The sequence below is a fragment of the Strix aluco genome, chromosome 4 (assembly GCF_031877795.1).
Source record: "Strix aluco isolate bStrAlu1 chromosome 4, bStrAlu1.hap1, whole genome shotgun sequence".
NCBI classification, from domain to species: Eukaryota; Metazoa; Chordata; class Aves; order Strigiformes; family Strigidae; genus Strix; species Strix aluco.
The window spans coordinates 116275943-116289159 of NC_133934.1; the positions used below are offsets into that span (position 1 = coordinate 116275943).

Sequence of the window (13217 nt, forward strand, 5' to 3'; positions counted from 1 at the left end):
TGAAATTCTTATAAATGGAAAAGAACTTGAGGAATTGCAATCCAAGTGGTAGCATCAGCTTTTTGTAAATGCTAAATTTTTTCAGATTAAGTAAAGGTATTTTTGAGGCTATATATATTTTCAGCATCTGGTGGTTAAAATGAGTGATGGACATAAGCTTAAATTTAAACCTCCTCATCAATTCAATAGAGTTACAGGTGAAATGGTTCTAATTTCACCCTTTTGTACTACTCGATTTAATGAATACCAAGTGGGGGGAGTATATCAAATTATTCCAGGTGCAAAGTGATACATCTACTTACTCATTTTGTTCTCTCCAAATTCTGAATTACAAACTTTGCTGCTTATTACATGATTCATAAATCTGTTGAAGGGCAACTGTTTCATAATCTTATGATTTTGATGCTTTTGATAAATTGAAAATAGCTGATTATTACAGAAATACTTAAAACTGTGTTTCCAAATCTGACTAGTTTTGTGTTACCACGGACTTGTTCCTCTGTTATGGGATTAGTCCTTTGACTAAAAAAATCCTAAAGTTTACCATCCAGTAAAATGTATAATTTCTTCATACCTCTTAATTGTAGAAATTGAAATTTAGTCATACAGGAACATACTAAAAGTTACTGAAATGCTACTTTATTGGTTTCTAAAAGGGGGTAAATATGGCTGGACAGGAGTTACTCTTCTGGTGTTCAAACAGCATCTCATGAATATTTGGACTTAAACCAGTGGCATGAAGAGCCATGCAGCCTCTTATTGGTCAGTTAATCAACATTAACTTGCATCTGATTATGCAGTTTGACTAATCCACTCCAAAAGATTAGTCGGCTCAAAAAGATCCTGATCAGCTGTGCAGCAGTTTGAGTACACCAGGGTGCTCAGTGGCTACAAGGGACTCTGCCAGTAATGAAATCTTCTACTGCTGAGGCTGGGGAGCTCCCAGGCTTTGTGGTGGAGGAAGAAAGAATGGCACTGAGAAAGGATGGGCATCTTGAAATTTGTGTTTCTTCCATCTGCTCCCCCTGGTTGTTCTCAGCGTAAGAGCAGCCACTTCAGATGAGTTCATTAAAGGCCATCTCTTTCAATCGTGTCAGCCATCAGTGTTTCTGGAGCTGTCAAGCAAGAGTGTTAGACTCTTCTTTTTAGAAACAGAATTTCAGAAAGACCTCAAGAAACACACTTTTTCTTGTGTTGTACTTCCAAAATAAGATGCACAAAATTTTGTGGAATTTGTAAGTTGTTTTTTATTTAAATTAGCATGTTATCAGTTGCTTCTTTTTATCCTGTGATAACTGGAACCCATGTGTTTTCCTGAAAGCTGGAATTTCAAGAGGTATCCTTTTTAAGGTAATATGAATGATGCTGAAGTATTACATTAGTCAATATCTCTCCACCAGGAAAAATGCTATCAGAAGAGATGACTTCTAATTAAACAAGTTTTTTTCACACTCTGTTACAGCTCTGTTTTCAGTATTGGCTGCTTTCATGTATGGTAGTAAAATATGCAGGCTTATAAGTGCTGATACTGTTAAAGCAGAATACCAAATTTTGGCATACACTGTACATATCCACCAACGCTTCTGCAGGGGTGTGCTGCATAATATTAATAGGGCTAATATGCTTATTTTTAATCAGTTTGTATGGAATAGGCAGCTAGTATAGGGAACTTCGGTGAAAATGGCATAAATACTGGAAAAACAGAGTTTAATGAGAATTTGTAAATAACCATAGGTTCAAAGCTACCAATAGAGATAAAACCTCTATCATTGGTAGTTATTTTATTCTTGGGGTTGATGAAGATTAGGTTATAGAAATACAGACTTTTTTTAGAACAGAATTTTTTTGTACCAGCTTTTTTTTCAGTTGTGAGGTTTTTTTTTTTAAACAATTTTGGGGTATAGAGAGAAATACTAAAGTAGACATGACAATGAAAGTACTGTATTTTTTTCATGTACTTCTTTAATAGTACTGCTAGGGGTAGGAATTGTGCAGGTCTGTGTTGCTGGGTAGCATGATAAGGCCTTAACTGGTGTCTTTGGTTACTCTTGCAATGTAAGTAAAGAACTATGTGAACAGCTCTGATATGAAAACAGTCATACTGATGGATTGGTTAGCAGGCATTCCAAAATGGAGGTTTAATAGTATTTCTCAATTAATAGGTACTTAGCTTTATGTTTATTTACATTGCATGGCTTTGCATAAATCAGTATCTGGGTTATTGTCTTAGAAATCTTTTTTTCTTTATTCAAGTGAGATTTTTTTTACTTAACGTTGGATTAAATCTACACTTAAGCTCATTTTTATATTTAGAGAATTATTGGCCTTGTCATCAGGCTTTAGGAGAAAGCAGGTTTTTTTTAGCTTGTTTGTGGAACCACTTGTTACTTGTCTTTCTACTCCACACCAATGCCCACATTATAGGTAGATTTTTACCTCTTAATTTTGTTCCCGAATAGAAACATTTTCAGCAAAACCTGTACTGTACAATAGTTCTAATTGTCTGTTATTCATCTGTTCCTTCTTGTGAAGGATTTGGTATTGAGTAGTATCTGTAACAGACTCTAGGAGTTAAGTTAGTCTTAAAACAGTGTATCTGTCCCTGTGACTTGTCACCAAAGGATCTGTCCCTTTCTGTGCCATTCTTGGCCTTCCCTTGCCTGTCTCAGAAATGTTGCAAGTCAACTGTTCTAATATGAGAGTTCCATGATCTGGTTTTAGAAGTTAAAAGCAAATGCAGCTATATTGTTTCTAGAAGTTAACAGGAAGATTCAGGTTTTAGAGCAGATAAATAATGCTCTCGGTTGTCAGAAATACTGACAAACTCACTTCTGTATTTTCCATTAAGTATATTCAAATATGATATGAAGTGATCTGTCTTTTTATGGCCTGCCCCAAAATTGTTTGAGGATCTTCAAAAGCTATTTAAATTAGAAGAGGTGTGGTAAGAGGTGATTTTTTTAAAGTATAAAGATCCTTAAATATTACAGGTTTGAACATTAAAATAAATGAGATATAAAATATATCTTTGTAGTTCTTCCTGAATAATGGTTTTCCTTGATAATTTGCAAGTGACAAATTCACTGAGAAGCACCTTGAACATGTGCCACTTATAATAATAAAGAGACAAAATTAATGTCCAAGATGTAAAGTATGGGAGTGTGCCTGTTTATTCCTGTCTGCTTGGAACACAGTTTTCTACTTAGTCTTCCTTTATATTTTATTTCTGTACAGTCTCTTCAGACCACTTCTAGCACTTAAATATACTGACATTTTAAATGTGTTTAAGTTCCTTGTTACACTTCATGGGACTTTCTTGTGTTTGCTGCTAATGAAAAGTATTAAATTAAACCAAACCAAAAAACCTTCTGAGGAAAATTTTCCATGGGGTGAGGTTTTCTGTAATAACTTTACACGTAGAACTAAATCATTTAAGAATAAAAGCAATGTCTGCTTTTTTGTTGTTTTTCTGTGACCTGGAGGTGTGTTGCAGTATGCTGGACAAGTGTCGCAATTCAAACTCATAAAAAATTTGCAAGTGAAGTTTTTGCACAGGAAAGAAAGAAAAATTGTACTGCAGTGACTCAAGATTTTTACAGGGAACTACACTTTTTCAAGATTGCAAGTAATATAATTGAACTAAACTTTTTTCCTCCTGCAAATTGCTGTGTGGTGGAGAGGAGAGTTGTTCTTAAATACATGCTGCATCTGGCTGCTGATTTAGATGTGTATGTACAGTTGTGTTTTGGAATGTCTTCAGTGAAGCAAATTTTACAAATAGAGGTATAGCAGTTTCAGTTTTATCTGGAACAATTTTTGAAAGAACACTCATAGATTTGATGTTATCTTTAGGAAATAAATAGGCATAAAGTCATCAAATAATACATTCTTGTGTCCTAATGTTTTTCCATATTATCCTGTGGAAATGTATTGGCTTCATTTGTTGCAGCAAACGGAGGACTTGGAAGAACTGAGTACCTAAAGCCAAACCCCATCCCATAACTCCACAAACTTACTTTCTTCTCTCTCATACACACCCCGCAGTCATATATTTCTTGGAATTCAAGTCCATGTTTGCATTCTTCTGGTCGGTTCTTTTTTTTTTATCGTATTTCTGAATTTTTGTAGAGAAAAGAACTGCTGAGAAAAGAGAACAAGCTAGCTAAGCAAAACTACTACTTGTCACCCTTACAGTTGCTTCAACAGCCTTCAAAGTACTGAAAAACCACTTGAGAACTCTACACCACATGGTTGAACACTCCAGATTTATTGACCTCTGTTTCTTAAAGAGATAAACATACAGCAAATTGTGTGAGGGAGACTATACGTGTGTGTGCACACACTAGATTTTATTTTTTTTAAGAAAGGAAGCCTTGCAGTGTCTAATCAATGTACTTGACTGCATGTGCTTCTTTTGAGGGCAAAAGATGTTAGCTGTGTTGTTTAATGATGATTACTACAAGTCTAGTTTAAGAGCTTGCATAGACTAGAATTGCTGGAACTCTTCAGCCATCATACAGAGACTGGCATGTATTCAGTCTTTGTCAGGTGTAAATTCAGCATATGCAAGTGATGCAGTTGCTAACCTTCAGCATGCCTGCTGCTAGATGTTTTTCACTTACCTGATGTTTGCCTAGAGTCTAAAATCTGTATGTGGATTTGTTTTCAAAAATTCTAGCCTGTGATGTAACCTAGAAGTCACCATTAACACCTAAATCATACCTTGTTTCATCTGCTCACTAGCTGTGTTTTCATGTTCAGAATCTCTCACTGTCCTAATTTTCATCAAAGCAGGCAATTAAGTGGGAAACCTGGGACTCTGGTGTCTGCTTATTTTTACTAAAGGAACCTCCGTTGTTTTATAGAAACTTTAATTTTTTGACTCAAGCACAGTTTTATTTCTCCTATTCATAACTTATGTGTGTTTGTAAAATGGTGTATGTAGAATAAGAAAACAAGATGAAAAGGGATGTCAAGAAGTGATCTGCTCTATACACCAGCCTAAGGACAGGCTTATCTATCTACATCTGTGTTAATCTTGATACATACCAATATTTTCTCTTAAAACCTCTATAATTAAGATTCTAAAACATTGCTGTTCAGCACTACTTCTAATACTTAACTAAGGCAGAGTATTTTCTTTTGATATTTTTAGTACCTAATATGAATTTCCCTTAAGCTTATTAGTTGTCCTATCCACGGAGGAGATGAAAATTACTCTCACTTTATGCAGCAACCTTTTGCACATTTGATGAGTCCAAAAGGCTGCACCATTGCATCTCTTCCATTTTTTTCCCTTTCTTCAGATAAACTAGTCTAATTCAATTCCTTTTTTTTTTTTCTTTTGTTAGCTAGAAACCGTGATCACCACTCCTGTTTTTTTGTTTTTTGTTTTTTTCTTCATTTTTCTCATAACTTTCTTGAAGGATAGAGCCCCAAACTATACACAGTACTGCTGGGTTTCTTTCGTAAAGTTGTTTTATAATAGTGTTTACACAGAGAGGATCAGATATCACAGTCAACTTGTCTAATAATTCCTCTAGAGCCTGTGGGACTCTTTATGCCTCTGCTGAACTTTGTTCCAGTCTCAAAACAAGCTGTGCAGTGACACCATCTGGTTTATTTTTGCCTATATAATTCTTCCTCATTTAAATTGCTGTTTCAACCTAATTCAGTTTAATCTGCTTTATAAAAACCCTTTCCTTCGCTTGTAATAGCTTTGTTTGTGTCCTCATTTGGTGCTGCCCACACAGGACTCCTGTTTTCAGAAAAAGAATTGACATTTCTCCCACAAGAAAGGATTGTGGGGAGGGGGCAATACATAATATCAGGGTAACTAATTTTGAAAATGCAGACAAGCTTTTTGGTACAGAAGACCTTCATTCAGCTCTGAAATAGCTGCAAACTTTGCAGCTAAACATGGGTTGAGAGCAGTCATTCTGAGTTTAACATAAATAATCAGATAGTTTAAGAGAATATTCCTGCTGTTTAAGTTTGAAATTATAAATGAAAGAACCATGACAAGGATTTTTTTTTCCCTTTTTGTTATGATTCCTTTAGAGATTCTCCATGATCATGGTTTGTTTAGAAAAGCCTTAAAAGAACTCACTAATGCAATAAAGATAAAGGAAAAATCAGAGACAGAGTAGCTCTTGTCTTCTTTTTGGTGTTCCAGCACAGGCAATTATAAATGGGTAGGCTTTTACTGAATTAGAAACTAGTAAACTTCAGTTGCTTGTATTGTCCATGACTACCATGAAATACTACATTCCTAGAAACATGAAAATCTGGTAACTCAATTCTTTTTTTTCTCTGTAAACAAACACCTGTAGTATTTTTTTATGTAAGGTCATCATTTTGACAGTCTTTCTGATAATAGAACATGAATTTGACTTGCCTTTGCAACATTTGATTATACAATCTATGATTGGATAAGTCAGTTACCTTCAGTCAAAACTGGTGAAGATTAATGAAAGGGGAAAAGATCAGGTTAACATTTTTTCTTGAAGAGAAAACGTTGGTCATTCTCTGCTTTCTGTTGCAATACAAAGATTCCAGGGAAAAATTCAGGAGGAATACAGAGAGGAAAACTGGTACAGTTCACGCAGGTGATAGGATAACTTGGCCTACTCAATTTGAAAACTTAGAAGATGTGTCTGTTGCTAGAAATCACAATTACAGTAGCTGAAATGTCTTGTGACTTTGAAAGTTATAAACTAGTTCTTGAAGATAAACCAGAATTTGGCTGGGAGAAGCAATGATTTACATCGTTAAGTTACTACTTTAGTTTATGATACCTGCTTGTATAGCTTTTAGCTCCCAGTACTTGTAATGGTACCAGAATGGATTTGATTTTACATAGCAGTTGCAGGGCAAGGGTGGTGTTTTGCCAGAGTAGATCTTTCATTGATAAAGCTGCTTTGCTCAGTGAGAGACTATCACCAGAGCTGTCCGTTGTTTGTTTTCTTTTTCCCAAGTGATTTATTAATTAAAGAGGTATTGTCTGACAATCTGTTTATAGTTTTATGTTGAATGCAGCAAGTGCTTTTGGACATAAAAGGAAAGGGAATTTTTTTTCATTCTCCCATTTCATTTTCAAGAATAGAAAAATTCTTCAGTTAATTTTGGTATTTTTAATTTCAAATCAACATTTTAAGAGCAAATTAAGGTATGTAAAGTTAAACAAACATGAAAGCAAAACTGTTTGCAATAGTTCATTGCTTTTATTGGTGTGGTTTTGGTTTGGGGTAGACTTAAGACTATTTTGGTTTGTTTTGTGTTGTACTCTGCCTCCTTGCTTTCCCCCAAATTTACTCATTGAGCTTGAATGATCGGTGACTCATACTGCTGCTCAAAGGCTGTTGTCTTATGCAAGCAGCTTCTTTCTTAAGGACTTCCATGAAATTCAATTTTACCTTTTTTCCTTTGTCAGTAATGCAGATTAAGAAATTGATAGAAACTGTAGAGTTATATATAGTTTTACATGCAAGAACTTAAATAGTTAGGTGTACTGACTTCAAGGAGGAAGTCAGGATTTAAAAAAAAGATTTAAAAAAAGATGAAAAACATTTCATTGTTACTGCATTTGTGGAAATAGTAGCAATTTTTATTATATGTAATATTTTTTCTTAAAGCGACTACAGTTGAGTATGATTCACAGAAATGAGATGTAGTGTGTTTTGATTTTTTTTTTTTCCTGCTAGTGAGCAGGAAAGAATCAAAAGTGCAGGGAGTTTATTATTGCGTTTAAGTACGGTCTCTTTGAACAACCTTCCTGCCAGGTTCTCTAGGAATCTTATTTAGATGGCACTGTTCATTACCTTTGTTTAATATTGTCAAATAAGAGCTTGAAATCTGTAGGTGAAGTTGCACAGATAGCTGAGTTGATTTAACAGCTTGACACTCTCAAATAAAAATCTTCCTCTTTTCTACCTATGTGTCTTTCACCTCCCCTTGTATAAGTTCCATTCAAAACACTTTAAGATGCTGCAGCTCACTAAACTATAAGCATAGTAGACCAAATAAAAGTTCTTTGCCAGGTTTCGAAGCTGGATCAACTTAGCACAAGGTCCAAAGAGCACCAGAAATGACTTAATACTGGGAGAGATCATAGAACTGCAAGTTGGTGTGTGGGGAGGAGGGAGGGGTTTTGGTTTTGAAGAGGATTTGATTCTTCATCTTTTGGTGGAGGTGAGCTAATAAATTGGCTCAACTGTATGCGATGCTACTGTTTGAGAACTTGAATTGTACAATGTGTTTTTCAGGAGCAAATTGGTGCCCAGAAATTGTGGTAAATTCTTCTGAGTCCATGGCATCTCCGAGTCCCCCATTCCCCCAGTCAAGACTAAATTAATGATTTGAGTTGATCTGTCCTCTTAAAGACTACAAGTATTTTCTTGTGATCCATTTCTGTTATTTCATTTTATAGAAAGTCTTGTCTTTTTTTTGTTTTAATTGTAGATGCAGTAGCTACCAGAACGCGGAAGATGACCTCACCAAAACCCAAAAAAGGCACAGCAACCAGAAAGAGAGTACAAAAATAAATAATAGATGGAGCAACAAATTAAGTTGCTCTTTGGCTCATCTCTGGGTTTTTTTTCAGTTACTGTAGCACTGGAATCTTTTTCTTTCCTTTTTAAATGATGAATCCTGTAAAAACATGGACTGCTGTTTGTACCTGTTTTTGAAGAATAAATGTTTTATTAAAATATTTGCATAATTTATGTATACTTAAATACTAATGCAAAATTTTGCCAACTTTGAAGTAAGGATGCATTTTTATTCTTTATATACATGAAGTCATATCTTAAAGGCAAATGGAAAGAAGTGCTTTTTTCTGCTTTATAATGTAGAAATAAAGCCTTATTTAGTTTCGTTATGGATACTTTATAAGGAACAGCAGTGTTGCATCTGATTTTTTCTAATTTTGAGTAAAGCCTTATTGGAGGTCACTTAGGTGGACACTGAGATGGAAGTCTGAAACGGTAAAGACATCTTTTAAATATTTGCCAAGTGTTTGAATTAAAAAAAAAGAACGTAAGACAAAAAAATCACATCCTTCCATTCTAGTTTGTTATAAAATGTTTTTAAACAATTCTTTGGAGGATGGGTAGTGAATTTTAGTTATTTCTTTGCATAGTATTTGTGTTTTTACCACTTTTCCAATTATTCAGAGTTTCTCTGGAAAGAGGAGACCAGAATTTCAGACACAGGGCCCAGGGCAAAAAAAAGAACCAACCAAAAACCAGTGCTCCCACAACTATGCCCTCAAGTTTTCTTTTTATATTAATGAAAATGCTACAAAAGTTACAATTTTGAAGAATAACTTTGTAAAGTATCTAGTTCCGGTGAAAGCTTGGCTCCTATGGGCTTCTCAACAAAATAATGGTTTACCTGTTTTTAGTAGTTGAGAAGCATGTAACCTTTCTTAAAAGTACTTCCTTGCTTGGCTTTGAGTCTTCTCTTCAGAGTTGTAAGTCAAAAAATAGTGTTTAATTTTGGTATGAAATACTTCTACTTTTCATTTAGATATTACAGAAAAACATATAATTTGGGCATGAACATCATTCTTATCAGGGAGCTTTATGAAGTTTGACAAACCAAAAGGAATCCTTATGAGCCAATGGGTGGTATATTTGTGTGGATGTCCAGTGCTCTGCTTGCTTGATTGTGTATTGTCTGAGTAGCTACTCACTGAAATAAATGTTGTAGCATAAAATTTGAATGAATGACTAGGTTATGTTTTGAAAACAAGGGAATCATTTGTTTTGAAATAAAACTGGAATAATGTATTTAAAAGGTCTAGTGCCTTCTCATTTCTGTTCTGACTGCTATACAGACTCATTTTCCTGGGTATTAGCAAAGTGTGGCTGATGACTTTAAGCATAGCATTTTCTTTGTTTCAGATGTAAAAATAGGACTGCTAAAGCCTCTTTCATATTTAAAACTCCTCAAATCAAACTGTCATTTTAATGACTTCATTGAATCATTTTGTGCAAAATATGTTATATTATTCTGAAGAACTATGGTCAAGGAAAGCATATTGTATTCTCTTGTTTGTCTTGCATACTCAAAGTTGATGTCATTCTTTTGTAGTTTAGTTGTTTGACATTTAAATTTTTTTAGTAACTTACAGGTAAACTTCCTGGCTTTACTTTCCAAGTTTTCAAGGAGTATGTTTTCTTTTGACACTACCAAAGCCAAATGTAACAAACACAGACATTTCCATGTATTTGAAAAGAATGTTTTGAGGGGCAGATTTCATAAACCACCCCTACCTCTTCCCACCCCAAAAATGTCCTGCAAAAAGTTTGTACTGGCAAGTGTTCTGTGAAGAAAAAGGGTGCTTTCCATTCTAGGTGAATGCTTCAGGGCTTGTGTCTGCTCACGAGAGACTGTGCAAACCTACAGTCCTCACAGGCAGCAATGTCTCTGGGCTCAGTGTAAACTGCGATGATGTTTAACGGGTGAGATGGTCAGGATGTGCCAAGTGGAAGGCTGTGATAATACCTGCAGTACTACTATATGTATTGCATACAGTATGTGCTTGCACAAGTGTGTGTGCTGTTTTGCAAAACAGCGATGGGGAAATACACTAGTTTATAAGAGGTAGAGGGTGTATTAGGTTTTTGTTGACATCCCCATTTGAAAGTAAAGCTTTCACAAAAGAAGCAAGCTGCCTTTAGACTGCATTTACTGCTCTTGATGACTCCAGTTGTGTGTAAATATTAGAAAACAGCAGGGTCCTGCATTCCAAGAATCACTTGAGCAGTGCCATGAAGACAAGTGTCCTTACTGGTATTGTAGTCGTACTCCCAAGCTCTCCTGCTGTTTCTAATCTGTGCGCACAGCCGTGAAAAAACTGGACTGACATTTACAGGCACAGCAGGGAGACACTTCAGTAGGGAATGTTAAAGACTCCGCTACCTATGTTTCAAAGTGGCCACCATACATGATAAATCTTCACAGGAGAACTAGTCGGCACTTCAGCTGATGGTGTAATGAGGATATTGATAATGAAGCACAGAATGCTGCTTTTAGTGCTTGAACGTTTTGTAGACAGATTGTTTATATTTTTCCCCTAATCTAAAATATCTGGAGAGAGAATCAAATTCAGGATGGATGTAAGATATTTTTTAGATAATTTGATAATTTTTACAGGAATATTTCCGAATAAGTTAATATAAAATAATAACATAATTCCCGATATTGGTTCCAGATAGCATTAAGAAGGGGGTCAGTTGCTTTCCTGAGTAGTTTGACAGACTTCACTCACTGTTTTGTCCCAGTGAGCTGCCAGATTTGGGATGCCATAATACCAGTAATGCAATTAGGTTTTCTGCACGTTGTCTGGTTGACTTCTCAGTTAAGAGTTTCTTTCCCTTTGGGAATAAGACTAGACAGACTGTCATTTGCTATTACTAATTCTGCTTAGCATTATCACTGGAGCTTTTTTGTAATTAGCTATCTTAGTTGGCTCTTAAATTTTAATAGCCAATTGAAGCTACATTTTAGCCAAGTTCCATATCTAAATTGCATTCAGTCCATTAACAAAGTTGGTTAAAAGGCTATTAAAACAAAAGCCAATATATGGTGGTTAGCACTTACATGTTTGCAGCAGTAGCAGCACCAGCCTCCAATGAATATTCTCAAGAAATGGCACTTCCTTCTAGCAAAGGAAGTGCACAAAGAATGACCAAAGTTTGTTTTGGGAACAAAGGCTGATTGTGCAGAATACTTGTAGAAAAAAAAAAAAAAAAAAATTGAAGTGTGTCTTTTCTAGAAGAAAGTGGGAGAGATGGGCAGGAGATGCAGAAGGGGGCAATTAATGGTTCTGCTCAGATTTGACAGGTTCTGGAAAAGCCAAATAAACGAAGTGATGTTTTTCTCCATTTCAGCTGATCAAAATTATTAGCAAAACCATCTGAAGCACCTTCTGGTGGAATTGTCATCTTGCTGAGTTTAGTTTGTAAAACATCCTGCCAGGCATTAAAAAAACTGTAAGCATGCCAGCACATAGGCTCAGAGCACCGCTTCTCTAATTGATAGACCCTATAATTTTCTTTTTTACTGAAGACCATGGCTGGATACCTCAGCCTCCCGAGTAATTTAACGTAGCATCAGTCTGAATTTTTTATCCCTAGTAGCACTTGTTTAAATTAGTTTTTTCTCCTTTTTTCTTTCTTAAGGTGTAGACAGGAGATTAACAGCCTTTGGATCATCCTGTGACAAATAATGGCTTTTTCAGACTTTTCTGCTTAAAAAAAAATCTTTACTGTTGTGAAGACATCAGATATTAATACTGCTACAGTTTTAATAGAGAGTCTATCAGTTACTGATGAGTTATTTCAAGGATGGTTTGCAGTGCCCTGTATGGGTGATGATAGGTAAGTATCAGTAGCTTCATTGTAGGAGGTGTGAGGCAAACCCCAGATTATGTCTGAATAACCAGTATATATATGCCTTTACCAGCAAATACAGTAGGACTTCTAAATTAGAGTTTCCATAGTGCACCAGTTCCATTGTTAACCAAGATGTAGAGCTGGTGCTCATTAAACATGAGTTGGATCCTATTGCTTGTAGCTGCACTGCAACACCAAACGTTGGAAAAGCTCTGTGGCAGTAAGTGTCAAATCCTTCACCTCCCATGCCATTTTGGAGGTCCTGGGCTCTTTGCAGTGATGCAGTTCTCAAAGGGACAAGGAATCTGTTATCTGACTGAGGATTGATTTACATGATGTCCTTTTTCATAGGCAGGGAGAAAGCAGTTGTGGTGGGATCAGCTCTGGAAATTCCTAGAGTCCTAGTTGGGATCTCATGTACAGCTTTATGCAACTGCATGTTAACTCACATGCATTTTGTTTTTCTTCCCTGCTATTTTCAAGCTTGAGCAGCTGAAGATCTAGAAAAGTGATTCCATGAATTCGTTGCTTCATTTTAGGCCTTCTTTATCTCTGTGGGTGATACTTCTATAGCAACAGTTTTATTGGTTTTGATTTTTTTTCTTTTTCTCCTGAAGGAATATATAGAAAATGGAATGTACTATTTTTGTGAACTGAGTTTTGCCTGGATGCAGAGTAAGACAGACAGCTTAAAAAAATGCCACAGCTCTGCTTGGATGCTACAGACTAGTTTTCTCTACACTGGCATGCCATGTTTTTAAACATGAAGTCACCAGCAGTACTGCACTTGTACTGTTGTCTGTGTTTCATCTTACC

The 13217-nt window shown here is 35.6% G+C and overlaps 1 protein-coding gene across 5 annotated transcripts in view; it reads left to right on the forward strand.

Annotated features, from left to right (window-relative positions):
• Positions 1 to 9798, forward strand: part of VRK1 (VRK serine/threonine kinase 1) — a 34651-nt gene extending 24853 nt beyond the window's left edge. For all 5 annotated transcript variants that reach the window (XM_074825070.1, XM_074825071.1, XM_074825069.1 and 2 more), the window contains one exon: positions 8461 to 9798. In XM_074825070.1, the coding sequence (XP_074681171.1) occupies positions 8461 to 8543 (83 nt within the window). In that variant the 3' untranslated portion in view covers positions 8544 to 9798. The remainder of the gene's footprint in view (positions 1 to 8460) is intronic.
• The last annotated feature ends 3419 nt before the right edge of the window (positions 9799 to 13217 follow it).